Source organism: Aplysia californica, unplaced genomic scaffold, assembly GCF_000002075.1.
Source record: "Aplysia californica isolate F4 #8 unplaced genomic scaffold, AplCal3.0 scaffold00599, whole genome shotgun sequence".
Lineage (NCBI taxonomy): Eukaryota > Metazoa > Mollusca > Gastropoda > Aplysiida > Aplysiidae > Aplysia > Aplysia californica.
In genome coordinates, this window is record NW_004797869.1 from 59,210 (window position 1) to 71,709 (window position 12,500).

General features: G+C 39.6%; 1 protein-coding gene across 1 annotated transcript in view; it reads right to left on the reverse strand.

Annotated features, from left to right (window-relative positions):
* Nucleotides 1-184: 184 nt before the first annotated feature.
* The window catches only part of LOC101850033, a 34,578-nt gene continuing 22,262 nt past the window's right edge, over nt 185-12,500 (reverse strand). The window contains exons 4-6 of the mRNA XM_035972168.1: nt 5,428-5,602; nt 2,068-2,251; nt 185-918 (exon numbers count right to left, since the gene is read on the reverse strand). Coding sequence (XP_035828061.1) covers nt 249-918; nt 2,068-2,251; nt 5,428-5,602 — 1,029 coding nt within the window. The 3' untranslated portion in view covers nt 185-248. The remainder of the gene's footprint in view (nt 919-2,067; nt 2,252-5,427; nt 5,603-12,500) is intronic.

Genomic DNA, 12,500 nt, shown 5'->3' on the forward strand with positions numbered 1-12,500 from the left:
ATTCTCGGCTTCCGTGAAAGCATACAGTGCAAGCTGCGGATTTCATGTGCTCAAACACTATCAAACTGACACGATCGTTCGCTATCTATAGCCAGGTACCCATTTCCACCTAGGTGAAGTGAGGAAAAATTGTGCAAAGTACCTTTCTCAAGGACACTATGTAGAGCGCCTGACTGGATTCGAACCCACGACCTTACGGTTGCGAGGCCAAGAGCCTATAACCACTAGGCCACCGACGCCTCGTTCTACTAATACCTGTCTCCCAATCGCCTCTTCCCCCCACCTGTCTTATTTTCTACGTATTTTCTCCGAAACAGCACATTGAAGGTGTCTTTGTACTTCGTGCTCATGTTATAGTAGACGAAAATGTTAACGCTCGAATTAATCGACTCCAGAATGAAACAAAACGAAAATACAACAAAGAAAATATTCCTGTACTGCCCATCAATGCTAAATTCTGGCTCCCTCGCCATAAAAAAGAATACAACAGTCACCGGACAGAAACAGCTGATGAAGATCGTTGAAATAAAACTGACCATTTTAACGACTCTCTTCTCTTTGCTGGATATTTCAGTAGTTTTTCCAGGCGCAGTGGAGGTTTTCCGCCATTTTGCCTTTTCGTTGAGCTTCAAGACTAGAGTGATTGTGCAGACGATCACTACCAAGAAGGCGCCAACAGGAACCACCACGTTGTTGATCATGAAAGCTACGCTCTCGATCTCCTTGCGGTCATCCGTGAAAGACAACACGAGCAAGGATTTGTTCCTGTTGGGGAAAAACTTCCAGACAAGCCGGCTCGTGTAGTACACGGGTGAGACAGTAGCAATGAGGAGGAGAAAAATGGAGACGATGAGAGCCACTGTCCTTCTGGGCGTCAGAATCTGTTTTACTTTGAGAGGAATTGCAATACATAGACACCTGGGAAGGAGAAAAGGAAACATAAGTATATTCATATTTCATATAATTTGGTCTTGATTGGTGCCTTCCACAAACGTGGGGAAGAAGTCAATTTGAGTACCCCCCCCCTCCCCCATTTGTAACTTACTTGATCTGCTTCACACATCCAGGTTCTCCACTCTCCCTGCAGCCTCAGCTGCCCACAGACCCCAACGTTGAAGGATCGGACAGACATCACTCGTTCGGGTGGTAGCGATTCAAAATTAAATATTTTTTTCATTGAACTTTTGGAGAAAATATGTAGCTGCCAGAAGGATAACTTACACAAGCAGGCTCATGGGAACACATTCTATGACGAGAAGAGCTGGGTGTCAGATGTGAAAAATCCCTTGTTGAAATGCATTATTATGTCAACATTATGTTTTCGCTTATTTCACTGAATGTGGCATCTCATGCTATCGTATGAGAAAGAAGAACGTAGCACAGTTAAGCTGTTCAAACTCTATCTGGAATATGCATCTGGGAATGAGGACCATGTTCAAGCACAGCAGAGAGAAAACTCGCTCAGAATCACGTTGTGTTCAAGGGGAATAACAAAATGATGCATTAGTTTATCAAACATTTATTTTTGGTTACACCCCTTGCTCAAGTCTGCGCAAGCTGCAGCGAGGTGGCAATTCAAAAATTCAAACAACAATGTTCGGTCGTCGGAAACGCTTTCAAACCACACCCCCACCCTGCTTGCCTCCAACACGGTGCCCTGTTTCTACTTTGCATATCATGATGAAAGTAAATGATATTTGTATGACTTAGATGCCGGCAAAACGACAGGGGCAGGCTGCTTGATGAGTTCGGAATGGAATCCAAGCCTTTCGTGTGCAAGGTAAAGAGCGAAAGCATTACACTACGTACACTTGCAGTGATAAAGACCTGAATTTCCTTTTTTTCTTCTTTTCTTTTCTTCTTTTTTAATATAAATAAATAATGTTCTTATAATTGTTGTCGTGCAATCACAGAAAGACTGGCAATGCCGTGGGTTGTTCTTAGAAAAGAACCGGTATATCATTATCAATATATCACATTCTTGAGAAAATTTCTCTGAGATAAAAGTAAGAATATAGAACCAAAACTAACGGGTCAAATCAGCGAAAGAGCGCACAAGTCCAGTACCTCTCAAAGGTGATGAAGGCTGTGATCCAGCTGCTGATCCTGGTGAAGCAGACGTGAGGCCAGCCAGCGGTCAAGTACTGGACATCGATGGACGAGAAGGGGATGTCTGAGTACTGGAACAGTGGATTGAAGCAGATATTCAGCCACTGTGGACAGCACAAGTTATTTAATAGTAACCAGGTTCCTATTTATTAGAAAAAAATAAGCAAACAAGCAAATAAAGCAGCACCCCCCCCCCCCTTACAACTAAAATATGAAGCGCTCAAATGAGAAACGGCATTCGTTACAGGAAAAGAAATTGAGGACCATTGCGTTTCTGTTTCTTAAACCACTGTTGTCTTTTTCCCGTACATCGATTAAAAATAATATTCCACTATTTAAGAGGCTTTCTTCTTGTTCAAGACTCCAGGTGCTGCTGGAATGATGGACGAAACAGAACAAACCAAGTAAGTTATAGATCAAAACAGACACATTCAAAAGTTGGAAATTGTGACTTACAGCACTCCCTCTCCCCCCTCCCTTGTAATCTTCTGCTGCTGCGCTACACAGGGAATTAACGTCTTTGAAAGAAAACAAGAACAAAATGTGAGGCATCGTGGTGAAATCGGCCGCCTCTCAAAATAGCGAAATCAAAGAAATCGGCATTTTTTGGTTGAGGGGCAATTTTTTTTCTTCTGTTTCTGGCTCAACACCTTTTATATTCATTTTGAAACATATTTTGTGAGTGTATTTTACTGAAAAACACTGATTAAAGGCTAAAAAAACCTCACTTTTCAGTTTTCAAGGACTCTCAGGCTAAGGAAGTTACCAAGTTTTGGTGGCCATTTCCTAGCTGATTTTACCTCGGAAACCAGGCGATCCTGACCTCCTTCAATTGCAAATATTTAGACTTTTTCTACTCAACATAAAAGTATATTTTTTTCACCAAAAAGGAGGGCAAACGAACAGGGTTTAACTTTAAGATGATACCATAACCCCATATGTCCAAAAATTGATGAGCGCCTGATTCCACCACGTAGTGACACAAATTACAATAGATCTATATCAAAACAAAGTATTAAGCGCCGAAAGTTTTACTGGGCGATAAGGAGACAATATTCAAAATCTACCTGAACGGGGTTGAAAGTCTAGCTGAGTTTTTCATACGGAATTTACTTACTCCGCATATCCGGAGTCGTCACCCTGTGAAGGTCAACATGGGATAGCCATACTATTTTAGCTCATTATCTTGAAAAGGGAGAACCCAACTAGACATTTACCTGAATGGTATCCGCCACATACACATAGATCTATGCGTCCCAAACTGCTGGTTTGGAATGGAAAGGCAAAGCTTGCGACAGACCACATTAATGTAAACGAAAAAACTGCTTGAAAAAAGTTAAACCGGGGGGCCGAACTGGCGGTTTCAACGTGTGGATTTTCTGAATACATTTCAGTGCGTTCTGTCGACGACAGCCTTTGTGTGACATCGAGGCGCTCGCAACTGCATAAGGTCATATGAGCGCACGGGACACACCTAATATTTTCAGTTGGTAGGAAATTTTGAATTTTGCCCGGGTGGCGGCCGAAGCCTACTCTTATCGATTTTAGACCACCAAGGGATCTTTAACATGCGCAACTTGCACACGGACCCTCTCAGATTTTTACGCCCTTGTCCGAGAAGGCTAGCTGTAGATCTTTCCTACCAGAAGATCAGGGGTGTGGCAGAAAGATAGCAGTTTGGAGGAGCCAAGGAGTAGCAGTAGAAAGGCTGCAGAAAGAGTCAGGAGCTCAGAGGAGGGGGCAAAGGAGGGAGGGGGTGGGGGCAGAAATTGGAAATGAAAGCAGACAACAGAACATTGCTAGAGAGCAGGAAAGGAGGTGAAATGAGACAATTTTGTCACTGCAAATACTATCTTCAAAATGATTTGCCGCACATAAAATCTGATTACATTTTTTAAATGAGCGACCCATTTTTAAGGCAATTTTCCAGAAGAACGCGTCTTTTTTTCAATAATTAAATAGAAAACAAAATTCATCCCCGTGTCATGAGCAGCACATAAATTGCGAGCAAATCGTCATTGTCAGAACACTCGCTTCGGTTAAACCACACGTGATGTGGATGACGGGCCGACCCGTCGTGTGGCGGTTTCAACGCCGGTTCCCAGTCAGGTTAAAACCGCCCAGTTAGAACGTAATCTATAATATGTGTAGAACTCCATACAGACACTCTTTCCATTTCTTACTATTTGTAACAAATCAAGCGTTCTTATCGGGATATTGTTCACATGACAATCATCAGTAGAAAGTCATGACTCTCACATACCCTAGCGCCTTCTCTCTTGTACATGCAGTACAGGGGTCTCAAACCTGCTGACTGGCAGTGGGCCTATTGGAGCCGGCAGGACCATATTATTTTGCGACTGTCACTTGACGTGTGACCTCAACAAAATTGAGTGTAAGTGTGGCCCTCCCTAAAAGCAGGTGTGGCTTATAGCTATGTGGGAGTAAGCACTGCCACGCCTTTGGAAGTAAAGAATAGATCTTGGCACAAAAAGAAGTCTGTGTTCTGAAGACCCGTTTATAATAAAGATTTAGAAGATTGGATAAGCTGTACTATTTAAAATTCAGCTGTACTATTTAGAATAAAATGCTTTTTTGTTGTTTTTTTGTTAAACATTTGATGCGGCCCAGGCTCATCCAAATTCTGCCCCCAGTAACCATTAGGTAATTAAAGTTGGAGACCCTGCTCTAATGGATCGAATTCTTTATATTGAACAAGAAGTTGTTACAGAAATCGTGTTTTTTTCCTTAGCCATTCAACAACGCTGACAAAAAAAATAACGATGTAATGAAAACACAAGGTACTAACAGATTAAAGCGGTTGTAAATAAACACAACCATCACGGGCACAAATTCAAGACTCAAGACTCAAGAACAAAAACTAAAGAAAAACCCGGAAAACCCCCCCCCAGCTAACACGAAAACTTCATGAGCGACAATAGTAACAACGATAAAGGAAAGAGCCAAAACAGCCGAAACAACCGACTTTGTTGCTGCCTTAACCCATCGGCCAAACACACAAACACACACACACAACAACAACACCAACAACAACAACAATAACAACACCAACAACAACAACAACAACAGCAACAACAAAAATAAGAACAACAACAACAGTAAACAGAAACTGACTTCGAGAAGACTCATATAAGACACTTTACGATCGACCCAAACTCCTACAGCATAGATTCTATACCTGGAGGGTAATGAGACAGCCCAGATCGGAGACGGCCAGCCCAAGGAGGCTTATGTTGACCGTATCCCCGAAGCCTTGTTTGACGAAGATGATGATGTTGATGATATTGGTGACAGTACCGAACACGTTGATGAGGCTGCAGATGATGCAGTAGTTGACTACCACGAACACTTGACGGGTGAAGTCGCTCAGGACTTTGAGGCTCGAACCCCGCCCTTCTGCGTTCTTCCCGTACAAGGAAAAGTCTGTCACATTAACGCTCGTGATTTCCAGCATGCTGGTCATGACGAGGAGCTTAGTAAAAGTAATTATAAAGAAATTTTTCGAAGGCTTTGTTCGCAAATTTGAGAAAATATAATAACTAATGAAGAGGGATGGATTACTTTTTATTTCGAAAATAGTAGCAGATTGCATTTATACTGCGCTCTATCTCTTACGAGCATAAGCTCACTCTTAGCGCTAAGACGATATTTTTTTTAAGTTGATGTAAAGCAAACTGCTAAAGTCAAAATTTAATTCTTAATTTATTTATTTTTAAGTTCTTTTGTGCTCTGTAGAGCTTCGGCGCTGGTTGAAGTTTTCTGTTTCTGTGCATTGGTGATATCGTCTCAGCAGTATATACAGAGGTTTAGATCTATGTTAAAAACCATTGACAGATATTGGCAACACAAAGTTTAATCATTTTTTTAAAAAGCCAGTTACAAAACGAGAAGTGTTTGTATAGCAGTTCTTTAGCCAGTGAAACCTACAGCAGCAGGTGTTCTTTGTATTTATCATTTAAAAAACTTTTCCCTTTATTGAAAAAAGTGTCTTTAATCATCCGACAGAGTAATTACTCCGATTTTGGATTTTTTTTCCTCTGATTTTTTGGGAGGTAAAAGTTGCAAATGTCATCTTTCCGGCGTCTTTGTTAAAAGTTGTAGAAATTTCTCTGTTTAGCTGTGCCGGCAGGCATGTTATCATTACGAGCAATTATACGGGTAATAAAGATGCATTTATCTCTCATTAGATGAAGAATTAATATTTCAGTTAGACTCTGAGCTGCACGAAGACATATATGTTTTCTCGTATAATTTTATCGACCTTGCATCAAAATTGTGTCAAACCAGTTAGACGATCCATTTTATTGACTCAACTTCCTCATACTACACTCAACCACACAACTATCAAGCTTGAACTTTCCACCACCTTTTCCCCCCTGAACGAAAAAAGACTAGATCTAGATCTCGCTCGAAAAACAAAACAAAACCATCATGAGACCCTCTTTTATGGTGACGAATTAGCTAGACCAAAGGAGAGAAAACAGATTTAGAAATATAATGCAAACAGACTTCCATTGAAGAATAATTAATCGTCAAATTGCCCGAGATGTACCCCATTCAGCCCAGCCCTTGCTACAAACTAGCTTTGTTTGTCATCTGAAATTCTAATTCCCCAGAATGTTCCCACTCTCGGTAAATTAGACACTTTAAAAGCAATTGTGGTTTGTTAGACTTTGCAAAATTAAAGCGAAGTTTTTATTGCGCGTTCAGGGTATGTAAATATAATTTTGGCTTTGACAATCTCATTTTGATGGTTTCACTTATAATTATTCAAATGGTTTCGTTCCTTCGGCTCAGGTAACATGTTACATAGGAAATCAAATACACAAAATCTTGAAAGTACTGAATATCTCTAACTGGACTGGCTTAATATTTTTTAGAGTGGTTAATCCTCATTATACGACCGAATTTGTCATCTTTTAATGATTGTTTTATGCTTCCTTCAGCCAATGGTGTGTTATAAGAAAGCCGGAACAAACGTACGTCTACCTCTGGGGCAGTGCCACTGACTGTAGTGTCTTTAGACCATTCCCAAAGGGGGACATTTCTCGTTCAAGTTCAAGCACAGTAGAATTGTAAATGGGCTGATTCATGTCACGCTTATAACTGTGCCTGATCTACAACAGGGAACTGCTGCTTCTTCTTTCTTAATCCTTACTATTATCATTTTCCTCTACTTCTTTTGTATGTTTTTCACTCTTTTGTGACCTGCTATTTCCGGGGTGCTTTGATAGTCGAAGCAGACCTTATTATGCTGTTGAAGCTAGAGTGGTGAGCTGAATAAGTCTGATTCCCTGTAAAGACTTCTCTGTTGACACCCGTCCCTTGGGGCTCATATGACCTTATGCAGTTGCGAACACCATAAAACCATCTACTATAAAAAAAAAATTAATTAAAATTTAAAAATACGTCTAGCTTTTCAGTAGGTCAGGAGAGAAAAAAGGCTTTTGTCCTGTATAGGAATGTTATGGAAACTGATTTTGATGTAAAAAGAAAAGCATTGTTTAGATTTAGTTTTATATTGTAAAAGTTGTACTAGCAGCGCTAGTGATATAAAAAGACAGTAATGAAATTATCCACACTTCATTTTTAGGGGTTCAATTTTTGTTTCTTTTATTTTGTCCCTTTCTAATCCTTTAAAATTATGTCATTTAATTATAGTAACTAAGGGTGCCAAGTGTGATTTGTTACACTTACGACAAAACATCAGCACTATGGTATCTTTACTGTTTGGGAGTCTTGAAAATCAGCTCGTGATAGTTTATTTCGTCAACCATTAAATGAGAAAAACAAAACTGAGTGAGTATTCTTTTACTTCTTTGTTCGTTAGGTTGAGGATAACAACCCGCCAAGATAAATATTTGAGGGGCAGGTCCAATTAATTTTGGCCATCTTACACAGACGATAGGTAAAAACACTGACACTAGAACACAGTGATGGTTTTAGTTGTTAGTCGTCAAAAACTTCCGATTTTGATCTTCTTTGTGTGTCAGTGTCAGAGGAGTGACTTCTCATGTTTAAAGAAAATTCATTTCTTGAAATAAAACCTTTTGAAATTAAAAACAACAACAGGTATTGGGTAAAACAACATTTATTGATCAGAGATGATACATATAATACTGCAGCTACGTTTGCTCAGGCTCGTTAAGCTGTGCCAAAAATGCATCTTTCAAAAAATAAACAATAAAATATAAACCAATGTAAATGCAGTGACAGAAAAAGTTATACTTAAAGAAAATGTTAACAAATGCGCATTTGATAAAGTCAACATTTGAAGCATAAAACACCTTGCAATCTTTAGCAGTTACTTTTTATATAGTTTGTTCTTTGTGTCGTCCGTCATGTGAGAAACATTTTTATCCCTAAGACAAAGATTTTCGATCACTGAATGACACTGGTCTCCAGGAAAATGTCGGACATTGTTTGGCACAGAATTCTGCTCATGATACTCGAATTGGTCCTTCAGCGAACTGAGGCCTAGGCTGTGGGGTTCCAAAACATGAGTCCAGCGACGACTGATGACTCTCTCGCAAGGAGATCTTCATTATATCAAAGAACCATCACCACTTTAGGAAGCATTGCGCTATCCTTTTGGAACTACCGATAATGCCTGCTGTTAGCGTAACAGATACGTTCTACAGATTTCCAAAACTTAGAAACCATTTTCAAGTACAGACCAGTTGGGACAGCGACAATCACTTCGTCCCCATCTATAAATCAAAATGGACAAATAAATATCCTTTTGACGTATTGCCATCTATGAAGTGGCTTTCGGTGTAAGGAGATTCTTCTCGGCAACTTCATCGAGCCTTTATAATAATCCCCAGATAACAGTTTTTGTGGAATAACATACATACTCAGACAACAATAAAAGAGCTTCATTACTGAAACAAACGTTCTTAATGAAGCATCCATCATCTTCGTTCTTTTTCAAAAAACCACTGAGACGTTCTCAATTTCTCCTGAGAGTTACGTGCTGATGTTGTGTCTGAAAGCGGTATATTTTCAGTCATCAATCATGCTTTAGTATTCTGCAAACCGAGCCCTGCGGAATTTCCAATTCAGTGCCATGACGTCCAGTTGGCTTTTTTCGGTGCTGTCAGCAAATAATCTACGTGGGGCGCCATTTTCTTTCCTCTGCAAGCATTGACAGAGCGAGCTGAATGAATGAGTTTACCTCAGAGTAGACCTCACGTCCATTCGCGAACCGCAGCTGGAAACCATGTCTGCTTTACGGTCTATTGACCTCTCAAATGGAGTTTGACCGTTTCGGGACTGTTGACCAACCCCAAAAGTGAACACAGAGTGAGGCTCCAGCTGCCTCAAGCGCCCAGTTTTGTGATATGATTGAACAACAAAGACCCTGTCCGTTTTACTCTATTCTATAGTGACCGTTGAAAGCACGATCAAAATGATGTTGTGTTATGTAATGCCCACAGTTCATCGAATTTCCTCTCAGTTGTGGTGCAATTTTTTCTGCAACCGTTTCACTTATGGAGATTTTACTTTTGTTTGACATGTATTGCTAATTTGATAAAATTTAATTTAATTTAATTTGTATTAAATTTATTTCATTTTATCTTTTTGTTCCTTAAGTCTGATTTAATTTTAATGTATTCGTTAAATTGAACTCGCGTGATTACAAAGTATCTTTAAAAAGAAGATATGTTTCAAAAGGCAATAACACGTTCATCGTTGCACCAGTTTCAACATCTATAAAAAAGATCAACCAAAGAGACGTCAATTTCGTCAGTATGAAAATATTTAACTAATATGTTCGAGAAATATCTTGTTTGTTTGGGGGTTTTTAAAATTTCAACCGAAACTGAGTGAAAACGTAAATCTTTACGTCTTAAGAGTCACCACTATGTGTTTGTGAACATTAAATAGCTTGCTTGTTTTCTTTTTTAAACTAACACTGCAAGATGAAAAAAAGGCAGGGACTGATGAAATACCAGCCCCTGGTCCAAATGACACCCAGAACGAAATCATTAGACGCTTACCCACAGAAACACTCACATTTCTACTACTAGACTTATACACAACGACATGTGGCGGTCGCTCACCTTTCTGAAGTCTCGGCGACTTGCCACTGTCACTCCAATAATGAACAAACACCACACACTCATCACGAGTTTTTAAGTCGTGGAAATCCGGCGACCATTTATTTGAAAGTTTTCGGCTTTTAGGTCTAGTGCACATCTGAAGCTTTTCTGACAACCACACGTGAACCACTTTTGATGTGTGGGGTGTGACCAAACCAGTTGAAACCAGGAACCCTCAACATCATTACCCTTCCTTCTCCACAATTTTCTCAAAAACTTTATCGGCACGATGAGATATTCATCTCATGTGACAGTTGTAATTTTACCGACCTCATCCTGAAACAAGGACGGACCAATTTAAACCAAGAAGTATGCAGTGTACTTGTATACATAGAAGGGCTTTTCACTAATACAAATATGATAGGAGGAAAACTTTAAAGTAATTTTTCTCAGCACCCTACCTAACAATATTCACCAGATCTCACAAAGTATTGCAACTTTTATTTTAAAGCAAATTGTTCAGGATTGCTATGGGGTTGGGGGTTTTTTGGGGTTTTTTTTTTGGGGGGGGGGGTTGTTATAGAAAGTACAATACAACGCAATTCCCCAAAGTGTGTCATACGGTACCTTTCACCAGGCACACCCATCGACGAACGTCTCTTCCTTTTTCTCCCTGGACACTCAGACTGTAAAAACCTGCAGTGGTTTGAGCTGGTTCGGTTTTCTAAGCAAATTCACGCTTAAAAAGAATTTAAAATTTAACAAATGACTTTGATTTTGATTTGATCACGAAGTGTCCAAGTGTACGAATGTGCGTGGAGCGTCCATTCCTTTACATTTCTCAACCCAGACAGGGTCCCTCCGAAATTGAATTTCAAACTCCTACACAGCAGTGAGCTTACCAAAATATCTGTGCCCTTCAGTTTCTGTTTGATATTAAACATACGGATGAAAGCCCAAGTCATTTCGCAGAACAGAGTAGGAGTTTTCAAGAAGCATTACACCTCCAAGCTCCCTCGATCTCCACCTTTGTGATAGCTCTGTGTCTTCCGAATACTAAATCTGTTCCATGTTCCCAGCACTGTGTGCATGTTTAGATCATTCTGGATTGAAACCCCCCCCACCAAAGACCTTTTGGCATCTGTTCTTGAGAGAGCTATGTTAATTGAAGTTTGTAAGCCATAAGTAAAATAGAGACTTGGACAAAGGGTCTCTTTGTACTTTGCTTTTTCAATACCCCACATCCTACTTTCTGATACGAACCTGTCTTCAGATAAACCGTTGAAGTAAACACTTTGTCGCTATTTGAAACATCCCAATGGGAACAATTAGCGGGAACCAAAATAAAGAAGATAATCAATTGAATTATGATTTTGAACAAAGCCAGTAAGTGAAAAAAAATAGACATCTTTATTAGGGTGGAAATAATGTTGATGTGAATTCTATCACAATTTTATTATGTATTTCTGAAGGCAAGGCGGGTGAGAAACCAGTCTAATTCCCCTGTGTTGGGGTCAGTTTTTCACGAAACGACAAGAGAAAGAGAAGGCAGCGTGGTCGTGAGTCTAGTGAAAGACGAACAATTCAAACAGCTTAAAGAGGTACTTTCACTTCTTTAAAAAAAAACCTCTTGTTTTAGAATGGAAAGTAGATCTATAATTATCATTTGGTGTTTTCCAAGGAAATAATATAGAAATGTACAGCGTGTCATGGGACATAAGGATGAACTATTAGGGAAGATTTTTAACGCCAGTTAGTTCCCTTCAACGTGTAAATGAACTCGAAAATTATTTTGTTAATGTTATGCACAAGCTCTGAAAAAAAGGTATCTCGACGTGGGCATGAGCTATCATTAATTAATTCTTCCAAGCATAAAAACCTACTGCGTGTAGAAAATTGATATGGACTTAACATACGGAAACAGGTTAACCCCTGAAATCTAGAGATTATTGAACCTCGAAGTGTCCTTGGGGTCACATACTTAAAGACAAGATACCAAACTGAGCAAAGATTGCCATAGTAGGTCACATAAAATCTCTCGAATCCATTACTTCAAACAACATGCAATTGACCGCCCTCTTGAAGTCTTCCAAATGAATTAGATAAAAAAAATGAAACAAAGAAGAGACTAAAAAAATGAAACAAAACAACAATCCCATGAACACACACACACACACACACACACACACACACACACACACACACACACACACACACACACACACACACACACACACACACACACACACACACACAAGAAAAGTAAACAAAAAGAAACATTTCCCCCGAATATCATTTTATGCTGACTTTGCCGAAATTTGGTAT